At 55.3% G+C, this 24,076-nt stretch overlaps 1 protein-coding gene across 1 annotated transcript; it reads right to left on the bottom strand.

Annotated features, from left to right (window-relative positions):
* Positions 1 to 6,502: 6,502 nt before the first annotated feature.
* TEX29 (testis expressed 29) lies at positions 6,503 to 22,412 on the bottom strand. Its single transcript, XM_044250700.1, has 5 exons — positions 22,355 to 22,412; positions 18,793 to 18,903; positions 8,136 to 8,205; positions 7,280 to 7,443; positions 6,503 to 6,537 (listed from the first exon to the last, which is right to left on the bottom strand). Exons 1-5 carry the CDS (start codon positions 22,410 to 22,412, stop codon positions 6,503 to 6,505), a joined length of 438 nt encoding a protein of 145 aa, XP_044106635.1.
* Between the last annotated feature and the right edge of the window lie 1,664 nt (positions 22,413 to 24,076).

Here is a 24,076-nt window from a genome sequence, read left to right as displayed (position 1 = left end):
TGGCTAATTTCAAAGCCCCAGCACACAAAATACTGATTGCGAAGGAGAAGAGAAGAGTACAGAGTGGATACACCGGAGAGGGGTCACCTTAGCCAAGTGCTTCCCGTGGCCCCGACAGCAACGGGCCACGTAACGGGACAGCTGATTCACGGGACGACTCATGTGAGTCCACACCAGGACTCACAGCCTGAATGGATTCATGACGATAGATTCAGACAGACCCCAAATACAGAACATTCCCCTAAGCAACTGCCCTGTAACCTTCCCAAGGGACTTGTCCATGATAGCCCAGAGAAGCCCGAGGAATGTTCCAGCCTGAAACCTGAGAGCTAGACAGAAGACAAGTGGAACCAGAGCCTCTGGATACAAAGGGCACTGGTAGGAGAACTGTCCAAACTTGAGTGGGGTCCAAGGATTCAGTGGTAAAGTTGATATTAACTTCCTGCCATTGGGAGCTGGGTTATGATTAGGTAAGACAATATCTTTGTTCAGCAGAAATGCACGCTAGAATATATGGGAGAAGGCCATTATGGCAGCAATTTTTTCTGACAACAGTTCAGTGGAGAAAAAACTTTCATACTCTAACTTGTATCTTTTCTGGAAGCTTGAGCGTGTTTCAAATAGGTTTAAAAAAGAAGGCAAATTAGGGTGCCTGGGTGGCTCAGTTGGTTAAACATCTGACTCGGTTGAGGCTCAGGTCATGATCTCAGGGTCATGAGATCAAGCCCCACGTGAGGCTTGACGCTGGGTGTGGAGCCTGCTTGAGGTTGATTCTCTCCCTCTGCCCTGCCCCTACTCACACTTCCTGAAATAAATGTCTTTTAAAAAGTAAAAGTAAAAAGACAAATTACTAATATCAAAAATGAAAGCTGGGACATGGCCACCGATCCCACAGACATTACTAGGAGGTTAATAATGGAAAACCAGAACTTTACGCCCATCAATTTGTTAAACTGGATGAAAAGGGCCAATTCCTGGAGAGACACGATTCACCAGAATTCACACATTTGGACACCAACTTTCCGAAACAGAAAGCACCAGACCCAGACAGGCTCGCTGGTGATTTGTGGAAGAAATTATATTAATTTTGTACAATCTCTTCCATAGGCCGCAGAAAGAGGGGACAGCCGCTCTCCACCTCCCGCTGGCCGTGGCAGACTTTGCACAGTAGAACCAGGTGTCTGGGCGAGAAAATACATGACCAAAGGGCAGAGGGTTTTCTCGCTTTTTGGAACTGAGCCAGCTCATCCAGAAACGGAGGGCAGCCCCTCACTGCACCCACAAGACCGACCTGCGGCCCTGGGTGGGGTCCCACCCTCCGTGTGACCTCAGAATGCGTCTTGTCCACTGGAGCCACAGAACTGGACCCAACGGGCCACACGTATTCAGGGGTGAAATCGTGGCCCGCAGCCGCTGGGGGTAGGCTTCACGGCGCCCCCAGAAGACCCTGCCCCGAGATCTTGTTCTTGACCTTGTCCCCACCAGTCGCCTCCACTTTACACTCGGCCCCAGGTTCATGCCTCTCCTGTCCCCACCTGTGTCCTGTCTCTCCTCACCCAGCTTCTTGTCCAAGGTCTTCTGACTACAGCTGCCCTCTCTCTAGACACCGCTGACCCTTCTCCCCTCTCCCACTGGCACGCTCCAAGCGCTAAACCATAACCCCGCTCAGTCCGGATCTCCATCCCATCTTACCCGCACCCACCAGGTTGAAGGACGAGAGGGAACCTGCCACTGCGCTCACTGTTCTCCCTCTGGACTCAGGAGCACTGACCCGGGCAGGGCATGGCCCCACCTGCCTCCCTCTATCCGCCCCCCGACTCTCCAGGCCAGCAGCCGGGTAAGCGTCTGTCCTGAGTCAGGGCACCGTGTGCTCCCAACAAGCTCCCGGGGGGACGCTGGGACCCCGGGAACCCCCTCGCTCGGGACCCGGGGTCCTAGACAGGGACACCCCGGGGCTGTTCCTCTGCCTCTTGCCCCTCCTCTCTCCCACTGAGGATGGAGCTTTGTCCAGAGGCTCTAGCGATTTCCAGGCCCTGCGTGCCTGGGCCCGTGCTGGGTTTCACCGTCTCCCTGGCTCCTGGCAGGTGCAGGGACGCTGGTTCCCGGGTCATCAAAAGGACGGATTCCGCGCCGCTCTCAAGCAGGCTGAGACACCTCGCCCAGCGGCCAGCCAGAGGAAAGGCTGCTCCCTGCCTCCGTCCCCACGTCACCCCCACCCGCGCCACCGACGAGGCCACGAGCATCCGAGGCCACGGTTCCACACTGAGCATGCCTGGGACCCTCCCCAGTCCCGGGCCTCGGCCCGCTGCTCTGGAGTCTCTTGCTGTTTGCAGAGAGAACCACGGACATGAAGACGTGAGCACGCCCGCTCTACTCCCGGCCGCTCTCCAGAAAGAACGGCCCTGGGAGGCCGACCAGCCCTCACGGCACAGCCACTCGGGGCGAACTTCATTCTAGGCGTCTACATCTAATTCCTAAAACCACTTTGGGAAGGCAAGGGATGGAGGTCCATTTTTAAAATCTATTTGCTTGCAACCTGGGAAGAAGCACAAAGAGGGCATCGTCACGGGAGGGAAAGGCGAGCTCGGAGCCAAAGAAAGCATTCCGGCTTCGTTCGTCTCCTTTCGAAGCCTCAGCAGCAGCCTCTGTGTGGCTCGGACCCGGGGAGGGCCGTGTGCCCGGGGTGACATACCGACACACGCAGACACACGGAGCGGGGGACGTGCTGAACTGCACCAGGCACTTAAACACACGGGACCCAAATTAGGACGTACCAGCAAGTTCATTATCTAAAAATAAATCAGCTTTTCTTTTCTTCATCAAAAGATCAGATTATAGTGTGCGCTGCCTGACTTTCAGAATCCAGTGTTCTTATTCTCAGACAAGGGAGGACCACGGGAATCATTACATAATCCGTCAGGTACCGCACAGGCCGAGGACAGGGGCTTTGTGCTCCGCGGCGAGGGCTGTCGCGTGATGCCCACTGCCGGCGCACAACAGGCCTCGGCGGCGAAGCGCAAGACCATTCTGGGACGCAGCATGGAGAGGAGGAAACGCTGCCTGCATTTCAGGTGGGACGCTCCTGAGCTCTGAGGGCCCACGGGCCTCCCCCACCTTCTGCCGACCCAGTGGGGTCTCTTCATCCTTCTGGGCAGCAACAAGGCCGAGAGGAGCATCCCTGGCCTGTCCCCTCACAGGACAAGGAAGGTAATGAAAACATGGGTTCCCGCGCGCCCCCGCCCCGTCCAGGGCAGGCCGCCGGCCCTGGGGCCCCGCGGCAGATCGCTGCTGTGAGGAAGGGGTCACAGGGGAGCTTAGCCTGTTTCCACAAGACCGCTTCCCCTTGGACGCCCGCCTCAAGTCCGGGGCTCCCAGGCCACCCCCACGCCACACCAGCCGGCTGCGAAGTCGGGGGCGCTTCACGACCACCCTTGTGTTCCACAAGTTGCTAGAACAACCCGCTGAACTTGGGGAAGGACTATACCTAACGACTGAAGTCTTATTGTAACTGAAGGATGCACAGCAGCAGCAGCCGGAGGGAGAGGCGCAAGGGGCGAGGCGGAGGCCCCACAGGCCGCGTGGCGTCCTCCCCAGAAACAACCTGGCGGGTCAGCGACCAGGGGCGCTCAGCTCCGTCCAGTGACCTGCATGTAGCGGGGCTTCTTTCTGTGGACACGACTGATTGCATTGTTGCCTGTGTGGTTGAACTCCATTTCCAGCCCTCGTCCCCTCCAGGGGGTGGGCCGAGGTCCTGCGGTCGGGGTCTCTGCTGCGCTGACTCCATCCCGAATCATCTTGTTAGCATCAACCATCTGCCTCCTGCCCTGACTCACAGACACATGTCTAGCCCTCGAGAAGCACCAATGTCAGAGGTCACCTCCCAGGCACCAGCAACAAAGACCAGACCTTTCCTCGGGCTCGGGCCAACTTCCTCATTACACTGGGATGGGGCGGGGAGCAGTACTGGTCAGGGTTCTCCAGAGAAACAGAGCCCACAGGAGACTGATTGATTCTAAAGAATTGGCTCATGTAGTCATGGAGGCGGACAGATCCCCAGACATGCCAGTGAGCTGGAGGAGAGGAGAGCAGAGGCCTTGTGTGCCAGTCTGGAGTCCAGCAGGCTCAAGGCCAGGAGAACCCACCTTTCAGTTTGGATCAAAGGCCAAAAAAAGCCAATGTCTCAGTTCAAAGGTAATCAGGCAGGAAGAATTCCCTCCTCCTCACTGGACAATCAGCCTTGCTGTTCTAGCAGACCTTCAACTGATTGGATGAGGCCCACCGACCCTGGGGTGAGCTGTCCACTTGATTCACGTGTTAATCTCACCCAGAAACATCTTCCCAGACACACCCAGAATTATGCTCGAGTAAATACCTGAGCATCCTGCGCCCCAGTCAGGTTGACATCATGGGACCAGAGACCAGTGTCTACCCTTGTCCTGAGGGACTGGCCGGCCTCACCACATTGTGGGGCGAGAGAAGACGTGAGTGGCGTGTGTGATCAAGTACTAACTGTGGTCATTCGCAGTTGTGGGGACATGGGAACATATTTCTATCTTCTTTCCTGGATTTTTCACGTCTTCTATATGAGAGTTTTTTGGGGAGGCGGTAAGAACGTAAGCAACCATGGAATCCCGCAGATGGAGTCCAGTATAGTCCGTTTCCACCGGCTGATGCTCCTTCCCAGCCCAGGCAAGGGTTAAACCAGCCACGCCATGAAGGGGAGGAGGGGGCCCCAGGCAGGGGGCGTCCAACAGAGAAGGGGCTGGGCCGACCCAGCGTGGCACGGCACATCTGATGGCCACCTGCCACACCGGGACTGCCGAGACGGTGAGCGAGGCGGGCTGGGCTGCCCTCGGAGCTCCCGAGTCCCTCTCCAGCCTCCAGGGCCACGCTATCCAGCACGCAGCCCCGGCCACATGGGCTTGGAAACGGGGCCCGTCTGGGCTGAGATGCTCTCACAGTGTAAGACACACAGAGATTCCTAAAAGTGCTCGGGAGTCATCTCGTTAGGCACGTCCCTGTGCTGACAGAATGCTAAGAGGACAACATCTCTGACACACCGGGCTAAAGAGAATATACTACTCCGCTTCATTTCATGTTTTACATTTTCAAAAGCCACATGGAATGGCCCACGTGGCTCACACCCCCTGTTCACCATCTGCGGCTCAACAAGCTCTTCCTCCGGGTCCTGCTCCTTCCCTTCCGGTCCCCTCGGTAACTCAGGCTGGCTAGGATGGATGAACTTCAACCCACTGGCAGCTACAACAAGGAAGCCCTCCCAGCGGGAACCAGGGAGCCATCTTTGGGGTCCCCAGAGCCAGGACTGTCCAGCCCCAACCACTGCCCCCCTGGGCTTCACCTACTGCCTTGATCGGTGCAGAGGTGTCTGCTCAACTGGATTGTTTACATGTATATACATGTGTTCACACCCACATCTGTGCACATGCGGATGTACTGCATACACCCATGCACGTCCACATGTGTGCACACGTGCGCACCCATGCATGTGCATGCTGTGGTTATGCACACACCTGCGTGCAGTCCCGTGGGCACACATGTGCACACCCATATATGTGCACACAAATACACATGTGTGTGTGTGCATGAACATGTGTGTGCACACATGTGCGTCTGCACTCATGTGCAAGTGTGAGCAGCACTCATGCATGCATGCAGACAAGTATGCACACGCTCATACAAGTACACGCACCCATGTGTGCATTCATACCCCTGTGCACACTCGCACATAGGCCCACGCCTGCATGTGTGAACATGCACGTGCTTACACGCGTGTGCACCGGTGCACATATGTACATGTGTGCACCTGTGCACATGCGTGTACACGCACGCACACCCATATATACTTGCACACGTGCACTCACATGTGTTCGTGCATGCCCACAGATATACACACTAGGCCTACAACATACGCACACATGAGCCGCAGCTACTCTGGAGAACACAAGTTTTCAAGGTAAAAGGCAGAGATTCTCCAAGACCACGGGGCTCCCTGGGCTGCATCCCCCCTGCTTTAGCGCTTGCCCGTCCCTCGGGAACCTTTGCACATTCCGCCCTGGAAGAGGGCCCGGGAGGAAGCTGCAGCAGGTGGCCTGGGCCTCCCAGAGGCGGACGCCGTGCCTTTCCTCGCACGGCTCGCTGCTGGGCAGGTCCGGACCCGCCATGAGTCGGGGCGACGAGCCCACCCCGCGCGGGCACAGCCTGCCTTCCGCAGCCTGCACGGTGGCTTGGCCGGGCTCCAGCGGCGGCCGCGAGCGGCGCGGCCGGCTGCCGACCGCTCCCAGTCGGCGTCCTGGCACCCAGGGGCCAGGTCTGTCTGGAGAGAGAAAGGCCGCTGTGACCATGACCACACGCACGCGGAAGCACTGAAAATACCTTTACTGTTTGTCACTGTGCTCTTCCCGTCACACACGTCGTGGCAGCTCCCCGGCTGGGCCCTTCCGGCGGCGCCTCCGCCGACCGTCACTGCGGCTGCGCCGGGCCCTCAGTCGTCAGTGTCTGCCATGATGGTCAGGGAGGCTGCATGGAAGGTCAGAGAGGGTTTCTCAGAGCTCGCTCAGCACTCCCGAGGCCGTGTCACCAGGTCTGCAACACATCTAGTGGCCATGATCTAATCCCAGACGAGGCTGGCCAACGGTCGGTCGGCCCTGTCCCCTGTCACCAAGAAGTGTCTCCACTTCTCGTGCCTCAGTCTGCAGAAAGCCTCTGAGGAGGGGCGCATGTCCTGCCCGCGGGCAGCACCGTGGGGCTCAGACACCTCGGCAGGGGCAGGCCGCGGACCCTAGGGGACGTCTAGGCAGGCCCCTTCTTCCTGCCCCCTCTCCCCAGTGGCTCCGGTGAAACCGAGTCTTTGCGACTGTCGGGAATCAAGCGGCCCAGAGAGCTCGCGTCCACACAGACACCGCCCGAGGCACAGCGGAGGGCGCGGGGCGCTTCCTTCCCTAACCTGCCACGCGCTCCCCTGTGAAAAGCAACCAGCAACTGGCAGAGCCCTCCTGTCCTGAGACCATCGATAAATCCACAAAAGCAAAGGTGCCAGGGCTGGAGCCACCACCACCAGACCATCAGGCTCTCACGGTGGCAACCGGGTCCCCATGCCCCAGCCAGGAAGTGTCCGATTGGGCCTGTGGGCACGGACTCGCCCAGCACCGCAGCCGCCCGCACACCTCTCTGCCCTGCCCACCCCGGGGCATGCCTGGCCCAGCCGGGGTCTCTGGGGGAGCACCGCTGCGCCCTGTGCCGGGACAACCTGCTGACTTACTGTCCCCCTCCCTGACGCTCTCGCTCTCGGTCTGCGGCTCTGAGCTCGTGGGCTTGGAGGCTTCCTCCTCGCCTGACGGCGCCGTCTCTTCTTTCATGCTGGACTTGGGAGATGGAGGGACGTCTGTGGGCACTTCCTTTTCTCTCCTGTTCTCTTGAACAACCCTGACGGGAAGAGAGAAATTGAAGGTGGACCATTCAACAGGTCATCCGGTCCCTCACCACGACGTGTCCCTACAGCAGGGGGACTCGGGCTTCGCTCAGCTGTTCCCACTTCAGCTTCTGACACGTGCTCTACACACGCCGTCCTACATGGCATCCTGGCGCCCGAGGGCAACAACAGGGCAGGGAAAGGGAGCGTGCAGGCAGGTCCCTCAAGACGTCACCTGGCACCGCTCACAGCGGGGAGTAGTTTTCTCTGCTGCTGGACAGAGCGACGTGACCAGTCTCCGTGGCTTCTATCTGTGTTTATAAGGGGGCTCGTGTTGGGGCCCCTCAGTCCTGAGTGGCAACGATGTATCCAGGCTCTGACCATGAGTAACCACTAGCTGCCGTGGGCTTGTGTCCCCACCACCGAAACAAGAGGGGAGCTTCGTATCTGGAGCACGTCTGCACCATGACTCACAGCACAGAGCAAGCACCTGCAGACACCCCGGGCAGGGATCCCCACACCCTCTCGTGGGCAGACAGGGGCGAGCAGGATGCGGACCAGGTCGGAGCTCCGTAACTGCTGGGGGGCTTCCTTGGGAGCTCCGGGGGAGCTGCTGGGCCCCTCTGGCTGCCGACAGCCCGCACCCGCGCCTCGCCGCCCCGCGTCCCGCACGTTCGCAGGTGTGTTCGGTGGAGGACCGGCTGACCTGTAGATGATAGTGATGACGAAGGCCCCAGCGATGACCACGATCAAGGCAGAGAAGACCTGCACGTAGACTGGAAAACAGTTTCCCTCATGAAGTCGGACCTCCCGCCCGAGTCGGGGGTGCCCGACCCCTGGGGCCCGCAGCCTCTCCTACACCTCCCGCCCTGCGGACACGGCTGAGGGCTCGAAGGCTCCCCAGCTGCGCGAGGCTCCATGTGGGCCATGCAAAGAGCAGTCGCAGGTGGCCCGGGAGGACAATGGCACAGACCGCGCCCTCGTCTCTTCTCCAGAAAAGCTCCTCTGCTGCCCAGGAGCTGGGCGCCCTGCCCCAACTCCCCAGAAACGGTTCCTCAACATTCGGCGGAGCTATCTCAAGGCCGAACAGAAGCAGAAGGCTTCTTGGCTGACGGACACGTTCCACCGGCTGAGCGACTCTGTTAACGAGGGCCTCTGCCGTCCCTACACTTGTCTTCTCTAGACTTGCCCCAACAGAAGAACCTGGGCCTTCACGGTGACTCTTGGGGTGCGGCCCCTAGGCCCGTGCCCCCATCTGTGGGAAAGTTCTGGGCCCCCTTCCACCCCCGGGGGAAGCAGGCGTGGGCACGGCCCAGCCTTCCCAGGGGACCCTCCACCGCAGGAGCCTCTTCCATTGGGACTGATGATTGGGGTCCATGGCTCCTGGGCTCAGGGCTCAGGCAGAGCCGGGGGCCATGTCCCGGGGGCCTTGTGCCCAGGCAGCCCCCAGGAGCACGCTCAGTGGAAGCCCTATGACCGACACCCTCTCCATCAGGCAGAGGTAAGGACACGGAAGACGGGATGCAGGCAGAGCTCTGGCCATGGCGCCTGGCGTGCAGTCTGTGCACCGGGGTCCCTACACTTTCCTACTGTCTGCCTCGTCTCTCACTGCTTTCTGCTCTTCCAAAGGGCGCAAACTGGCTTCTTTGCAAACCCCCACCTCGAGGGACAGGGTTTGCTTCAGTTTGCTCACCGCCGCCCCAAAACCACGTGCACCCACCCTTCACCAGCCGCGACGTCATGGGATGCCATGTCCCTGGGAGCTCCGTGCACGTGCTGAGGCTGACGTGACACAGTAGCACCAGTGGGTGGCTTCCAACAACAGAAAGCTGTGGCCACAGCTGTGCAGGCAGAAGCCCACAATGGTGACCCTCTGAGGGCTCAGGGGTGCCTCCCTGCCTCTCCAGCTCCTGCTGGCCCTGAGCTCCCTGGAGCCCTTGGCTTGTACACACATCCCCCGGTTCTGGGTCTTGCTATCACGTGGCAGCTTCCCTCTGTGCCGCTGTCTTCACGTGGCACTCTCCTTCCTGTCTGCTCTGGGCGTCTCTGTCTCCTATAAGGATGCCGGTCCCATTGGATTTGGAGCTCACGCTACTCCAGGGGGACCTCACCTTAACTACTCACAGCTGCAAAGGCGGTGTTTCTAACTAAGGTCACATTCACAGGGACCAGAGGTTTGGCCATCAACACATCACTTGGAGGGCGGGGGGAGAAAATCTGACCCACAACAGAAGGTAAGCAGTAGCTGCAGAGAAAGCGGCCTCGAAGATACAAGAGGGGGATTCCCAGGGGAGCTGCTTTCCCTGAACCAACCCAGAGGGTCTCTGGGAATGGACGGGGCCTCCCAGACCCTTTATATGGGGGCTGAGGTCAAAAAGCTGAAGGGAGTTGAAGCCAAAAAGCCCCATGATAGCAGCCCAAATGCTTCATTTTCCCCTATTGATCCGAGCTCAGTAAGTGAGGGTCAGGCATACGCTGGGCACTCCACGGTCGAGGGTCCGTCAGGGAGAGGATGGAGTGGGCAGTGGGACCCGGCCTGTGGGGTCGCCAGCACACCACTGTAACGAACCAGTTGGCAAGATGCATGCTGAAGGCTCTGTTCTGATCAGCAGGTTTATTCCTTTTGGTGATGCATTGCCTGTGGAAATGTGTTCACCTCAGTTCCTCTTTCCATCTCTAGGGCTGTGAGAACCAGCTCCCAGAACGGCCTGCAGGATGCTCACCTCCTGGGATTCACATCCGAGTGTAGATGCTTCCACATTGCAGAGGGCTGACCTCTGAACCAAGGGCACTGGGCAGGGTGTGACTGCTGGGGCTAGGTCACAGTCATTGTGGCTTCTACCTGGCTTTCTCGGGCCACCCGCTCTAGAAAGAGGCCATCACCATGTCTTAAGGACAGGCAAGCAGGTCTCACGTCACAGAAAAGGGCTTCCTGTTAACCCCAAGTACCACTCACCAGCCAAGTGAGCCATCTCAGACAGGCCCTCCAGCCCCGGTCCAGCCTTCAGATGACCGCTGCCTCGTGAGTCACCAAGCCCATTCCACCCAGCTAAGGCTCTCAGCTACTGCTTTCGGCCACTAAGTTCTGGGTAGTTTGTCACACAGCATAAGTAACTAATCCAACAGTGTGGCAAAGGCCTGGCACAGAGAAAGTGCACTTAAATGATGGTGAATGAACTGAATGGAAATGACCAAACCAGGAGCTTTGAAGGGACAAGAAGGGAGCCCTCAAATTCCTGAATCCCAGGATATGTACATTCCTTAGTGTGATTTTGTGTCCTGGTTCTTGGGAGTAAATTCGAAATTTATGTGGGTGAAGCCATGAAAAAGACACACACGTGGACAGTGCTGGAACATCCGATTGTCAGCATATCTTCCACATCTTTACACATGGAAACATCTTCAGTCTTTGGTGTCAAGTTCCTGGAGGCAGAGACCGAGTCTCTGTGATCCTCTCGCACAGGATCCACCCACACACAGTTTCCTATTGACAACATGTACGATTTACCATAAACTCAATATTATGATTGGTCACCAAGAACTAGCAACCACGGAGGAAAGCATTATTTTATTTTCTTTAAGGAATCTCTTGGTAATTTCACTCCCAGATACAGTTAAAAGTTTTCAAATCATCTCAGCGAGTCCCATGAAGCAACAGAAGCCACACGCTCAGAAGTGACACGTTAAATAATGTGTCCTGAGTCAAGACTGAGGAATGAAGGCAAGTCATTCTCCTAGAATTCCCAATTCTTTCTCAAAGATCTAATGCTAATTCCCCAAGTTCATATTCTTAATCATACAGATTATGCCGTAATACAATGTGCACTTCAAACCAGCCAATTTAAGAAGTTGGTGAAAGGTTTTCATAACATGGAATTATGTGCACAAAGAACTCATAATACCCTGTCACTGAATGCTACAACTTCACGGCATAAAGGTTCACTTGCCGTCTTGAATGAGAAAGATGTCAAGGAAATGAAAAATAATTTGAGGGAGCAGTGAGAACCTAAATGTAGGGCTCACGGCCCAGACTCTTCCCACAGATGGCCCAACTTCTCGAGCCTGAAAGAGGTCAGAAGCCAAGGAAAAGCCCAGCCCACACAATTCATTTATTAAAACTGAAAGGATAGAAAGAGGGTTATGCAAAAATGACGTACTTATTTATAGAGCAGTGAACACTCTTCCTGGACAAAATATTCTTAAGAGTTGGTGTTCTTTTCGGGGTTCCTTGTAGACACTAATAGGTAAGGTGCTATAAGGAATAAGGCTCATCTTCCAAAAGAGGTACAGGCATAAGGTAGTAATATTAATACACGTTATGTTTGCCTTATACATAAACATGTACAAAAGAGCTAACTTGTTCATAAAATTCTCATGAGAAGACATTCGGGGGAGGGACAGATGGGAAAAGAAGTGGCAGCAGCTTGATCCTATGTGCTCTCCCTAGCCACAGTCTGCCTTCAAGGACCCATCTCACCACCTGTGCCGTTGGGGCTGTTTCATTGGGATGTGAGGAAACCGGGGAGACAACCAAACATGATGGCCACACTTGAGACCTGACTGAGAAACTGAATGTCTTCGGCCCCTTCAAAAGTGGAAGACCGAAAGAACAGATTCAAATTCTTTGGATGTGAATGTTCCTGCTTTTAGAAGTCCCAAATGGTAAAGATCTCAGAAAAACTAAGATACACAAGTGCTTCCAACACTGGAGCCAAGAAGGAAAGCTCCACGACGTTCTCGGCCCGGCCCTCAAATGCCAAGATGTGTGTGTCAAACCACTGATGCCACAAAGTGACAGAGATGACAAATGCAAAAAGCAACAACTTATGGCCAAACCACCACCCAGAGCCGTGACCCCAACTTAAGAATAGCAGGCATGTACCCCAGAGAACAGCTATGAATCAATAAGCCATTGCACACGGGAAGACATGGGGCTCGAAAAGATGGTTCACGTGGGATTCTGGCTATAGGTTGTGGGTTTCACAATGAGAGACGTGCAGGACAATAAACTCTTTTAAAGACAAAGTGCTATGTCTCATTGCAGCTTTTACCACCCAATTGTGTGCAACCAGACCCGAGGTTCATTAAAGTCTGGAATTAAGGGGCATCTGGGTGGCTCAGTGGGTTAAAGCCTCTGCCTTCAGCTCAGGTCATGGTCTCAGGGTCCTGGGATCGAGCCCCGCATTGGGCTCTCCAATCAGTAGGGAGCCTGCTTCCTCCTCTCTCCCTGCCTCTCTCCCTGCCTCCCTCTCTGACTACCTGTAATCTCTATCAAATAAATAAATAAAATCTTTTTTTAAAAAAATCTGGAATTAATTTTTAGTGTGGCATCAGAAAAAGAAGGGTAGAAAAGGAGCCATCCCCTCCCAAAACCCCCCCTCCATAAAACCAATGAGAAGACTAGCTTTTATCAGAATTTTATCAGATTTATCAGAATTTATCATAATAAACTTTTCAGAACTCTGAAAATTACCCAATCAAAAGTTTGCAGATGAACACATGAATGTCAATAACAGGGAAATGTAGAGATTTTAACTTACCCTATTCCCACTTTTGTTCACCTCCAATTCCCTGCTAGTCTTGAACCAACAGCCCACAGTCATGGTGATACTAGCCGCCTGGCATCACTGAAGGGGGCAGACCAGGGCTGGAGCTTCTTCACAGCCCAGTCCCAAAGAACTGTCGTTATTTGGTCCATCCAGTACTTCACCAGAAGATCTCACTTGCAAGGCTTTCTTTATTTGGCACGACTTAGAGCTAATCTAGTAGGAACAACTTCTTCTCAGGCATTTGTCGAAAACAATCAGAGGCAACTGTTAAAAGTCATGATGGCTAAAATGGCTGATAGCAGTTGGGGGTAGATAATAAGCCAACCAGAAAGTTTAAGAGGAAATCTGGGGAATTACCTGTCTGCAGGGAGGTCTGAAAAGCTGTGACATATTCTTGGGATCTAGAAGGTAATGGGCATGCCCAAGCCAGTGCACATACTTTGAAAACAGCTGAGAAGGTCCTAAACTTTCACTTCTGGCAGATCGTGAGGCTCTGTGTAAGCACGCGTAAAGATAAAGGCACAGTTGGAAACTATCCGGCTGACTGTTGAAGGTGCACCTCAACACACACAAAGAGTCCCCGTACAAAGACTGACACTTATGGTTTCCAAGAACCTAAGCAGATTTTCCAGTCATTAGCTGAGCAGTAGGCCGACCAAGCAGAGTCTTCAATGGTCACATACTACACACAATACAGACTTTTTGGAATTAGTTCAGAAACGTCATTGAACAATGCTAACAACTTTGGGGAGGCAGGAAAATATGATTTTTAGAGTTGCCACATATTTTTAAATGTCTAGTTTTCAATTTAAAAAGTTAGATGTGCAAAGAAACAAGAAAGCATACACACACATATACACAAACACACACAAAAACCTGTCCCTGTGCATGACCAGATGTTGGTTCACTAGGCAAAGATTTTAAATTAGCTACGTCTTGGGGCGCCTGGGTAGCTCAGTGGGTTAAAGCCTCTGTCTTTGGCTCAGGTTGTGATCTCAGGCTCCTGGGATCAAGCCCCACATCAGGCTCTCTGCTCAGTGGGGAGCCTGCTTCCTCCTCTCTCTCTACCTGCTTCTCTGCCTACTTGTGATCTCTCTCTGTCAAATAAATAAATAAAATATTTTTAAAATAAATAAATAAATAAGTTACTTCAAATAAAAACAAAAAAAAACCACAAAAAAACAAAACAACCCAAATGAAACTATGTTGGAAGAGGTAAAGTAGGAGAATGATATCTCAACAGATAGAGAGTACCAATACAGATACAGAAATCACCTTTTTTTTTTTTAAAGATTTTATTTATTTATTTGATAGAGAGAGAGAGATCACAGGTAGGCAGAGAGGCAGGCAGAGAGAGAGGGAAGCAGGCTCCCCGCTGAGCAGAAAGCCCAATGCAGGGCTTGATCCCAGGACCCTGAGACCATGACCTGAGCCAAAGGTAGAGAGGCTTAACCCACTGACCCACCCAGGTGGCCCAGAAACTACTTTTTTTAAGGAACAAAATAGAAATTCTAGAGTTGAGAGTGTAACAGAAATGAAAATATCATTGGAGGAGTTCAATAGATCTGAGCAGGCAAAAGAAAGAATCTGCAAAGCTGAAGATAGATCAGTTGAGACTCTTCGAGCAACAGAAAATAGAATCAGGAAAAGTTAACGGAGCCTTAGAGACCTACAGGGCACCATGGAGCGGTCCAATATGCACAATGGGAGTCCCAGAGGGAGTGGAGAGAAAAGAGAATAATATTTGAAGAAATGGCAAAAACTTCCTGAATTTGATGATCAGGATAAACGCAAAGAGCTCCACCCCTAGATACATAATAGTCAAATGACAGAGAATCTTGAAAACAGAAAAAGAGAAGCAACATGATGTATATGAAGAAACCTAAAGAGTGACAGTGGGTCCCTCACCAGAAATCACGGAGGCCAGAAGGCAAGGTGATAACACAGTCAAAGTGCTGACAGGAAAAGCCTGCCAATCAGGAATTTTATATACTGCAGCGCTATCCTCCCCCAAATGGACAAGTTCAGACAGTCCCAAACAGGAAGTGAGAAATTCATCACGAGCAGAACTGTCTTACAGGAAGTATTAAACGGGAGCAAGGGTAGGATACTAGACGGAACCTCAAACCCACACGAGTAATAAAGACCAGAGTATCCAGCAGATGCAGATGAAGAGTTTGATAAAATCCAACATCCCTGCACAATAAAAACACCCAAGAAACTGGAAGAGAAAGGAGCTTACTCAACCTGACCTTTGGTACGACCCATAGCTACCAGCCTCCTTACGGTGGGAACACTGAAAACCTCCTGCTGAGACCAGGAAGCAGATAAGGAGGTCTGTTCTCACCAACTCCATTCCTCATGTACTAGAGTTTCTAACCGGGGCAATTAAGCAAGAAGATGAAATAAAACTCACTACACTGGAAAGAAAGAAGTAAAGTGATCTCTATTTGCAGATGATACACTCGGGTATCGAGATAATCCTAAGTAATCAACTAAAAATGAGTAGAACTAACACATGAGCCCAAGAATTCGGCAGCCTGTAAGACCACAATATAAAAACCAATTCTAGCAACCTTTCAATTCTCTTGTGTATATACCTACAATTCTATATACAGTCTAAAAATCAAATTAAGGAGATATATCCACTCACAAAACACCAGGAGAATAAAATACTAATAAATTGAACAAAAGAAATACAAGATTGTTACACTGAAAACAATACAATATTGTTGAGAGAAATTAAAGAAGACTTAAATAAATGGAAAGACATCCCCTTGTCCATGGGTTAGAGTACTTAACATTATATGAAGAGGGCAATATCCCACCCACAAGTCATCTACAGATTTAACACAATCCCCATCAAAATATCAGATGGCATTTTTTTTCCCAGAAATTGACAAGCTGATCCTAATACGGAAATGCACAGAACCCATAGTAATAAAAACAATCCTGAAAAAATAGAACAAAATTGGAGGAGTCCTGCTTTTCAATTTCAACATTTATTGTAAAGCTACAGCAATCCAAGTGGTATGGTACATGCTTAGTGGAATAAAGCGGAGAAATAAACCCTCACATGTCTGGACAATTGACGTTAGACAAGGATTGAAAGCGGTTCAATGGGGAGAGAAGAGTCTTCCCAACAAGTGAAGCTACGACACCTGGACGTCTAGATGGAAAAGAACGAAACTGGATCCCTGCCTCACATTGTGAAAAAAAAAATTAAGTCAAAATGGACCAATGACATGAACATATAAGTAAAACCATAAAACGCTTAGAAAATAACAGATGTAATTCCTTGTGGCCTCGGAGTAGACCATGGTTTTTGAGCTATGACACCAAAAGCACAAGCAAACACAGAACAAATAGAGAAACGAGGCATCATCAAAACTAAAAAACACCGTGCTTCGAAGAGACACTATCAAGACAGTGAAAAGAGGACCGCCAGATGGGGAGGAAGTAGTTGCAGATCACATATCTGACAAAGGGCTACTATCCAAAATATATATGGAGCTTTTACAACACCACAATAAAAAGACAATTAACGCAGTTAAACACCAGGCAAGAAATGTAAACAGTCTTCTTCAGAGATGACGCACAAATGGCCAAATGCCCGTGCAAAGATACTCAACATCCTCACTCATCAGAGAAGGACAATCCAAACCACAGAGAGACGCCACGTCATACCCATCGGGGCGGGTATCGTCGAAAAGACACACAACTCGTATTGCTGAGGATCCGGAGAAACTGGAATTCAGGTCCTGAAGCTGAGACTGTCCAACAGTGCGGCCACTGTGGGAAAGAGTTTGGCGGTTCTGTAAACATTTTAAGCCTACTTGATAAAGGACCCAGCAATTCCTCGGCCGGTGAATACCCAAGGAAAGTGAGAACACGTGTTCACGCAAAAACTGACACGCACACGTCCCTAGTAGCTAACAAGTGGGAACAACCCAAATCTCCATCAGCTAACTCGTAGGCAAACAAAATGTGGTCTATGCGTACCACGGGATATTACTGAGCCATAACAGGAACGCAGTGCGACACCTGCCTCCACATGATGAATCCTGAAAACCTGTGAAAGCAGCCGGATGCACAAGGTCACAGGTTATACGATTCCATTAATGTGAAATGTCCAGAGTAGGTAGACCCACAGGGACAGATCGGTGGCCGCCAGGGGCTGGAGGGAGGGGGAATGGGGACTGTCTGGTGGGTGAGCACAGGCCTTCTTTCAGGGCTAATCCGGATGTTCTTGAAGTGACGGGGGATGGCTGCACAACTGAAACCCACCAGATTGTACACTTTCAAGGGGTAAATTTTATGGTACGAGCATTTACCTCAATAAAAATGATCAAAAAAGAGGTAATTTCCAGTTGTTTCTAATCTACGGGTACTGAGAAAGGTACAGGTATAGGGAAATCTAGGGTTGCCCGGGTCTCCCGGGGCAGAGAGAGTCTGGTCCCAAGTCTTCCAGCTCAACATCTGGAGGAGAAATCATCACCAGATAATCTTCTTAGCTGTTAATGGCGTTTCTTGTGGCCTCTGATTTCACTTCTGAGAACCAGAGTTCTCCTCTTTTGCCTTAAGGGCCAAATCTTCAACGTAAAGCGAGCCACGATCCTGCCCATGCTCTTCGTTCTTCGACCCTTTTGTGCAGAATGTCACTTCTTCTCGGACAAGGAGCTGGCTTAGGGCTTTCAGTCTGTGGGATCAGGCAGCCCTGTGGGTCACCCCATAGGTCACCCCGTGAGTCACAAGCATTTCTGACTTCCTAGGCCTTCCCACGTCTGGGAAGAAGGGCTCACTCTGGGTCTCACTTCCGAGGGCTCAGCCCACCTGGGGCTCAGAGGAGAGAGCAAGAAACCTTTCCAGGCTCCCCGCACAAGTGTGCCTTTATCCCCTGGGGAGGTGAGGGCAGAGGAGAGTGGCCTGGGACAGGGAGGGCCCAGGTCCCGTTCGCTCTGCTGAGCGCCCATGGCCATGGCCAGCTTCTCTGGGGGGGCACCTTCCTCCTCTCTGGCAAGGTCTTGTGCAGGCACCCCGCACCCCACACTCCTTCACTCCTCTCCAAACCCTCCCAGAGCCAAGCACCCTCATTTCTAAAAAGGGCCGCACACAGGGCAAGACAACACATCAGTCGTCAAGTGAATCTCATGAGGGTTTGGAAATACTAATTCGGAAAATTCTAGGGGCCCAGAAAGCTCTAAACAGGAGCAAACCCCCAGACAGCCTCAGGAGAACAGCCCTTCCCGCAGGACATTCCAGCTTGCCACCCGGCCCGCACGCCACTCTTCGCACTCAGCCGTGAGTCCCGTCCCCGGCGCGGCCCGCTCACAGCCACGGGGGGCCCTGCACCGCGGGCGGCGGCCTCTCCCTGCTCCCATGGCCTCGCCACCTCAGGACGCCCCGCCGGCCCCACCACACCCCGCACTCACGGGGTGAGGGCTTTCTGCTGACCCTGACAGGGCTGCGGAGAAGCCTCATGGGGTCTGACCTCGCACACGGCTGGCGGCCAGCCCCGCCCGGAGCCAGCTGCTTCTACACCCCTCCATGTCCGGGGTCTCCCCGGGACCCTTCCTAGTCCCAGGTCCATTCCACCCAGGAGCGAACGTCCTCAGGGGCTTTTGTCCCATTCAGTGTCCCCAAAGCCGGCTGTTCCCGCTCACACACCAGAGTGATGGAACCAGGGCACCACCAGGGCCGGCCCCGGCAGGGGCGCCCGGGGAAGGACACAGCGCGTGGACCTCCAGGGCCCGTGGACCTCCAGGGCCCGTGGGCCTCCGGAGCGGCTCCGCCGGGGGCCGGCGCAGTACTCACTGGGCACCGCCTTCTCGTAGCACACGCCTTTGTAAAAGCAGCAGCCTAGCTCCTTGCAGCGGTCCCTGGTGACGTTGTAGTCACAGATGTCGTAGAGAGGAATGTCGCACACTGGAAAGCAGACACACAGCCATCAGCACCAGAAGAGCCCCCCGGGAGGTCCAGGCCCGAGGGCTGGGAGAGGGGTGGGGGTGGGGGCCTGTGCTGGTCTTAATCACGCATCATCGGATCTGACTGGAAGGTCTGAATGAGATTCTGAACAGAATCACGCCCCGCGAACGGCTGAGAGGGACGCGGGGCCCTCTGACCGCTAAGGCCATAGCGCGTCTCTGCGGGGCCCGCTGGGCTCCGCGCGCTGCGACAGAAACGCAGAACGGAGACCTGGTGCGGTGGGTGTCGGGGCGCCGGACGCACCGCGAGCTCCGGTCAGCGGGACGCACACGGGGAGAGGATCAGCAGCTCAGGCTGAAGAGGATTCCAGAATTCAAAAGTCGATTCAGAGGGACTGAACGTAAAATGTCAGCTTTGAGCCAAAGCAAGCAGGCGAGGACCCAGACCGCGGGCGACCCGTCTCCGCGCCGCTCGGCCCCGGCTACAGACGCGCTTCCCTCTGGAGGACACAGGCGTCCCCTCGGGCAGGCAGCAGCGTCTGGCCCGACCCAGCTGGGGGTTCCTGGCATAAGAGGAAAGGGAGGCGGCGGCCTCCAGGACACCCAGCCCTTTCTCCAGCACTGACAGTCCTTCAGACACGGGGGCTCCGGAGAAACCCACTGTCCCTCCTGCTCCTTCCCGAGATGCGCAGCCAGAAAGCCACTGCAGACACGGCAGCTCGGGCCGGGCAGGGTCGGGGGACGAAGCCGCCCGCGGTCACCCTCCTGCACCGCTGCCTCTCCCAGAGCCAGGCTCGCCGGCCAGGCAGGGTTGGCCTCCCCTGCTTCCCAGGGTCACCCAGTGCTCAGTCGCCCTGCAAGCCATCCGTTTAAGGGTGTGAAAGCCGTGCTCAGCTTTGCCTCAGAGGGGTCCGGGCTGCACGGAGCCCGCCCAGGCCCTCGTGGTGGTGACATGGGGAGCACAGCCACCACCGTACCCGCGGCAGCTCCCACACAATTGAGAGCGAGGACCCCACAAGATGGCAGCCAGCGTGGTGGCAAACACCAGTGCACTCAGCCCCTTCCACCTTGTCCAGAAAGTTCCAGGAGACCCAAGACCGTGCAGCTGAGGAGAGCTGGGGTTCCCATCACCCCACTGTCTTCACAGAGCCAGGGGACCGAGGGGTCTCGAAGGTGCTCCGTCATGACCAAGGATCATTCCAGCCAACAGCACGGGCAGCAAACAAGCTGTCGAGGCCCATGTTTATTCATAACGTGTGTTTTCTTCCCTGTCACTCCCCACATGGGAACACAGGGGACTGGGACTTCCCGCTCTAGCTGCTTTCACAGAAGAGTCTGGAAGAGCCGTCAGTGCCCAGAGCACCAGGGCAGGAGGTCAGTGTTCTGAGCTTGGCCAGAAGGCACCTGGCCTTCTTTGCACCACGAGACCCTAGCCCAGGGCTATCATCCCCAGGGGTGCTGCTCAGTCGGGGGTCGGGGGGACCCACCGGCTCGCTCTCTGCCCTCAACAGGACACTGTCTCAATGGCGTGGAACTGAGCCCCGGGGCCAGGACCCTGCTTTGCTAGGTGGACTTGAGATGGGCCCCCAGCAGCCCTTCGGTCTCCCCACACCTGCACAGCACGCACCTGCCGGGCACAGCGAGCTGGGGTACGGTGGGCAGAAGAGAAGACGGCCAGGCCCCCGCTGCCTGCTCCGGCCAGCCTGTCTTGAGGCGGCCGCCTGTCCCCTCCAGGACCCTCACTTGCTCCTTCATGCGGTTTGTTCGTTCCCAGGCAAGCCTTCAGCGTCACCACCCCTGCCCCGGGTGTCAGGCAGGAGGACCGCCCAGACGCGGGGGAACTGAAGCCCACCCCTGAGGACAGGAACGCCGGGCAGGCAGCGCTGCTGGGGGTGTGCCAGGGTCCCCACAGAGTTAACACCACCTTCCCCTGCCCACCTGCCCCCCACCTGCCCCAGGCCCCAGGGGCCAGTGCCCAGCAGAGGCAGCCTGCAACAGCAGGAACACCACGCCTGGCCGGAGGAAGGCTGCGGCAGGTGAGGACGACACCAGCGGCCGTCTCACGGCTTAGCAACAAGTCCCAGGGCCAAGAGGTAAGAGCCACATCGAGATCTGACGGGGTGACAGAGCTGGCCTCCACTCCCTGCCACAGACTGGACAACTAGCAGTTTAAGGTCAAAATGCAGGTGGGTCAGGGTAAGCCGGGGAGCCGGGCCCTGCTGCAGGTCAGCGAGGACAGGGAGGACGACCTCGTGCCCCAAGCAGGTTAGCGCAGGCGGCACCCCAGCTTTCCTTGGTAAGCCCGAGTGACCAACCTGCGCCAGCCCACTCCTGGAGAAGGGGTGGGCCCTGCTCTCCAGCCCCCCACCCCGGGGCCACCGGTCTCACAGCCCGGACGTAGAGGCGAGGGAGGCTGTCCATTCCCAGGCCCGGACAACACACCGGCCCCCACACAGGTGCTTCTGCCAGGGGACTCGAAGGGGCTACTCCGGACCAGCCCTCTCTGCAGCCCATGAAGGGCCCCCAGGTGCAGGCCACCTGCCTCCTCTGTCGTGGGCCTTAGGGATCAGAAGCCACACCTCTCCAGTGAGCTCCCCCGGCCTGGATTGGAGCTCGGGCCCAGGCCCTGGGGTCTTGAGCCAGACCTACTGACCTCTGTGTCCTGGCTGCCGTGTATGACGGAGCCCCCCAGACTGGCCCCAGGAAGGGCGTCCAGAGCAAGAGAGCCCAGTCCCCAGTGGATTCCTGCCCAGCAACAGGAAAGCCGCCTCTCACTGAAGCTTGGCCAGCCCAGAACCCTCCCCGGTCAGCCCAGGTTCCAAACCAAATATAGGAAAAAAAATTTTTAAAGTAACAAACAAAGAAACCAAAATATTTTTCCTTCTATTTTCTTATCTTTTATCACAAAAATAATGTGTGCAGACAAGCCCCCTTGAGAAGAAATATTTAGTTGCACGCAAATGTGCATGGTAGGAACGGCCCTTCCCTCCTCGGCCATGCAGAGCACCCGCCGTGTGGACCTCCGTGGCCACACACGGACGTGCACACATGCGGACCCCCAGCCTCACGGAGCCACTGCCCTGGTCTCCTCTGGCATCCCATAGGAGTTTCTGACCGCAGACCCCGGGCGCCCGGGATGGGGGAGGTGAGCTTTCCTGTTGAGAAATACATTCTCCGTAAGAGGAACTTGCTCTCACAATAAGCATTTTGAGGCAGACGTGTCCAAGCGGCACATCAGAGGGAAACATCTTTGACCCCTGGACCCCGGGAGCCCGCTGCACGTGTTTCTGACACCGAACCCCCGGGCTCAGGGGTCTCTACGGGAACACTTGCAAGAAAGCGAAGGCTGCACGGCATTTCCCTGCATCCCTTTGCCCCCTTCCCTGGCTCAGCCTGGTGACCGACCGCCACCACTGTGGCGTGAGACAGGCCCCACAGTCCTTCCCCGTTACCTGCAAATTTCTTTAGGAGGTGCGAGGGCGATTTCTTGAATTCGGGTGCGTATCTCATTGTAACAGTCGAAGGGCAGACGAGGGGTCAAGGGAACCTGGGAGAGAGAACAGGTTAGCACAGGTGGGACCTCACGGGGGGGTGGGGGGGGATTGGTGGCTGTGGTCGGTGCGAGAACAGAGGGGCCAGGCAGCATGGGATTGGAGTCTCACCTGGCAATCATGTCCCCAGCCAAGCCTCTCAGCCGAGCAGTCCTGTTACACTCCAAGCGGACAACCTTGGATCAAACGAGAAACCGGTACCTCCTCCTTCCACTGCTCCCACCAGTGGAGCGTGGAGCCAGTGGCAGCCCTGCCCTATCCACTGTGATGTCACACAAGCCCATGACATCACACAGAGGGGGCAGGGCGGTGACACTGACAGCTGGAGGATAGACGGGGTTCTCACAGGGCCAAGGGGGAGTGAAAGGGCCCCAAGTACAAGGTGTGGGGCTGCGAACCCCCCACCCAAGACCCTTTCCTGCAGGACACACAGGCCTGGCTTCGCGTCCTGCCTTCACTCCTGGGTCGTCCTTCATAGGGTGTCCACCTTTGCTGGGACGCCACAGTGAGCAAAATAGGCAAAACCCGACCCTTAGGGAATATCCCCCCAAAAGGAGACTGACCACATCAAGTCAGGCATGTGCTACGGGAGGAAAGCAGAGCACGGAGCAGGGGCTGATTCTCTGCTTAGGCAGGGTAAGCCAGCATCCCCGGGCCAAGGCAGCCTCTGAGCAGTGTGCAAAGGAAGTGAGGGAAGGCACACAAGCCTGAAGCAGCAGCCAGTGCAAAGGCCCTGGGGTAAGTCAGGCCCGCCCAGCATGATTAAAGAAGAAACCATGCATTTGGGAGACCGGAGGATCAAGGGGACCAGTCTGGCCGGGGCTGAGGTCCCAGGGGTGTGACAAGTAGCCAGTGGGCTTAAAAGCCATCTGTGTGTCTTGGAGAAGTAGCCTGCTGGGGTCACAGAACCTGGATGAGGCAGTCTCGGGGGGGGAGGGGCTTCAGAAGAGTAGGAGGGGAGGGAGGTCTGTGCCCTGTCTAGAGAAGGATGTGGGAGGAGCAAGGAGGCCCAGGTGCCAGGTGACCATCTGTCTCCCACGCCTGGGCCTCTGGGGCAAGGAACAGGGGCCACGGGGGAGGGCTGGGCACTGGCAGATTGCAGGTCGGCAAGAGGACAGAGGCCATCGCAGGAAGGCTGTGGAGGCCACGAACGGCCAGCCCCCAGGGTTGAGGGGCTGCCTTGGTGCCAGAGACAGCCCAGGGCAGCAAGCAGGGCGGGAGTCAGGGTAGCCTTGTGCTGACACCTGTCCCTGGGACCCCAAGAGCAGGGACCCAGAAGATGCGGGGGACAGCCAACCGGGACAACCAGGCCAGAGTGGAGCAGAGGGTGCGGGGAGAGGGGCACAAATACAGCCAGGGCGGCCCACGGGGGGCGGGAGCCGGGCCCCCAGCCAGAGCAGCCCGGAAAGCCTGGGGTCTGGTGGGGAGCCTGCAGGTCCGGCAGTGCCCGTCCTTCCCACGGCTCACGTCACAAGTAAGCAGGCTTTGGTCCCCCTCATCATCGGCCATAGGACCTGGCCTCCTGGGGCCATGAGCTCCTCGTCTGTAGCACGAGGGTGACGACCCAGCGCCCAATGTGTCGCCGGCGCCCGCTCCGTGGTAGCGCCCACGTCCGGAGGGCTT

The sequence above is a fragment of the Neovison vison genome, chromosome 5 (assembly GCF_020171115.1).
Source record: "Neovison vison isolate M4711 chromosome 5, ASM_NN_V1, whole genome shotgun sequence".
In the NCBI taxonomy this organism is placed as follows: Eukaryota; Metazoa; Chordata; class Mammalia; order Carnivora; family Mustelidae; genus Neogale; species Neogale vison.
The sequence above is the reverse complement of the archived record's forward strand: the minus strand, read 5'-3'. Positions and strand labels throughout refer to the sequence as shown.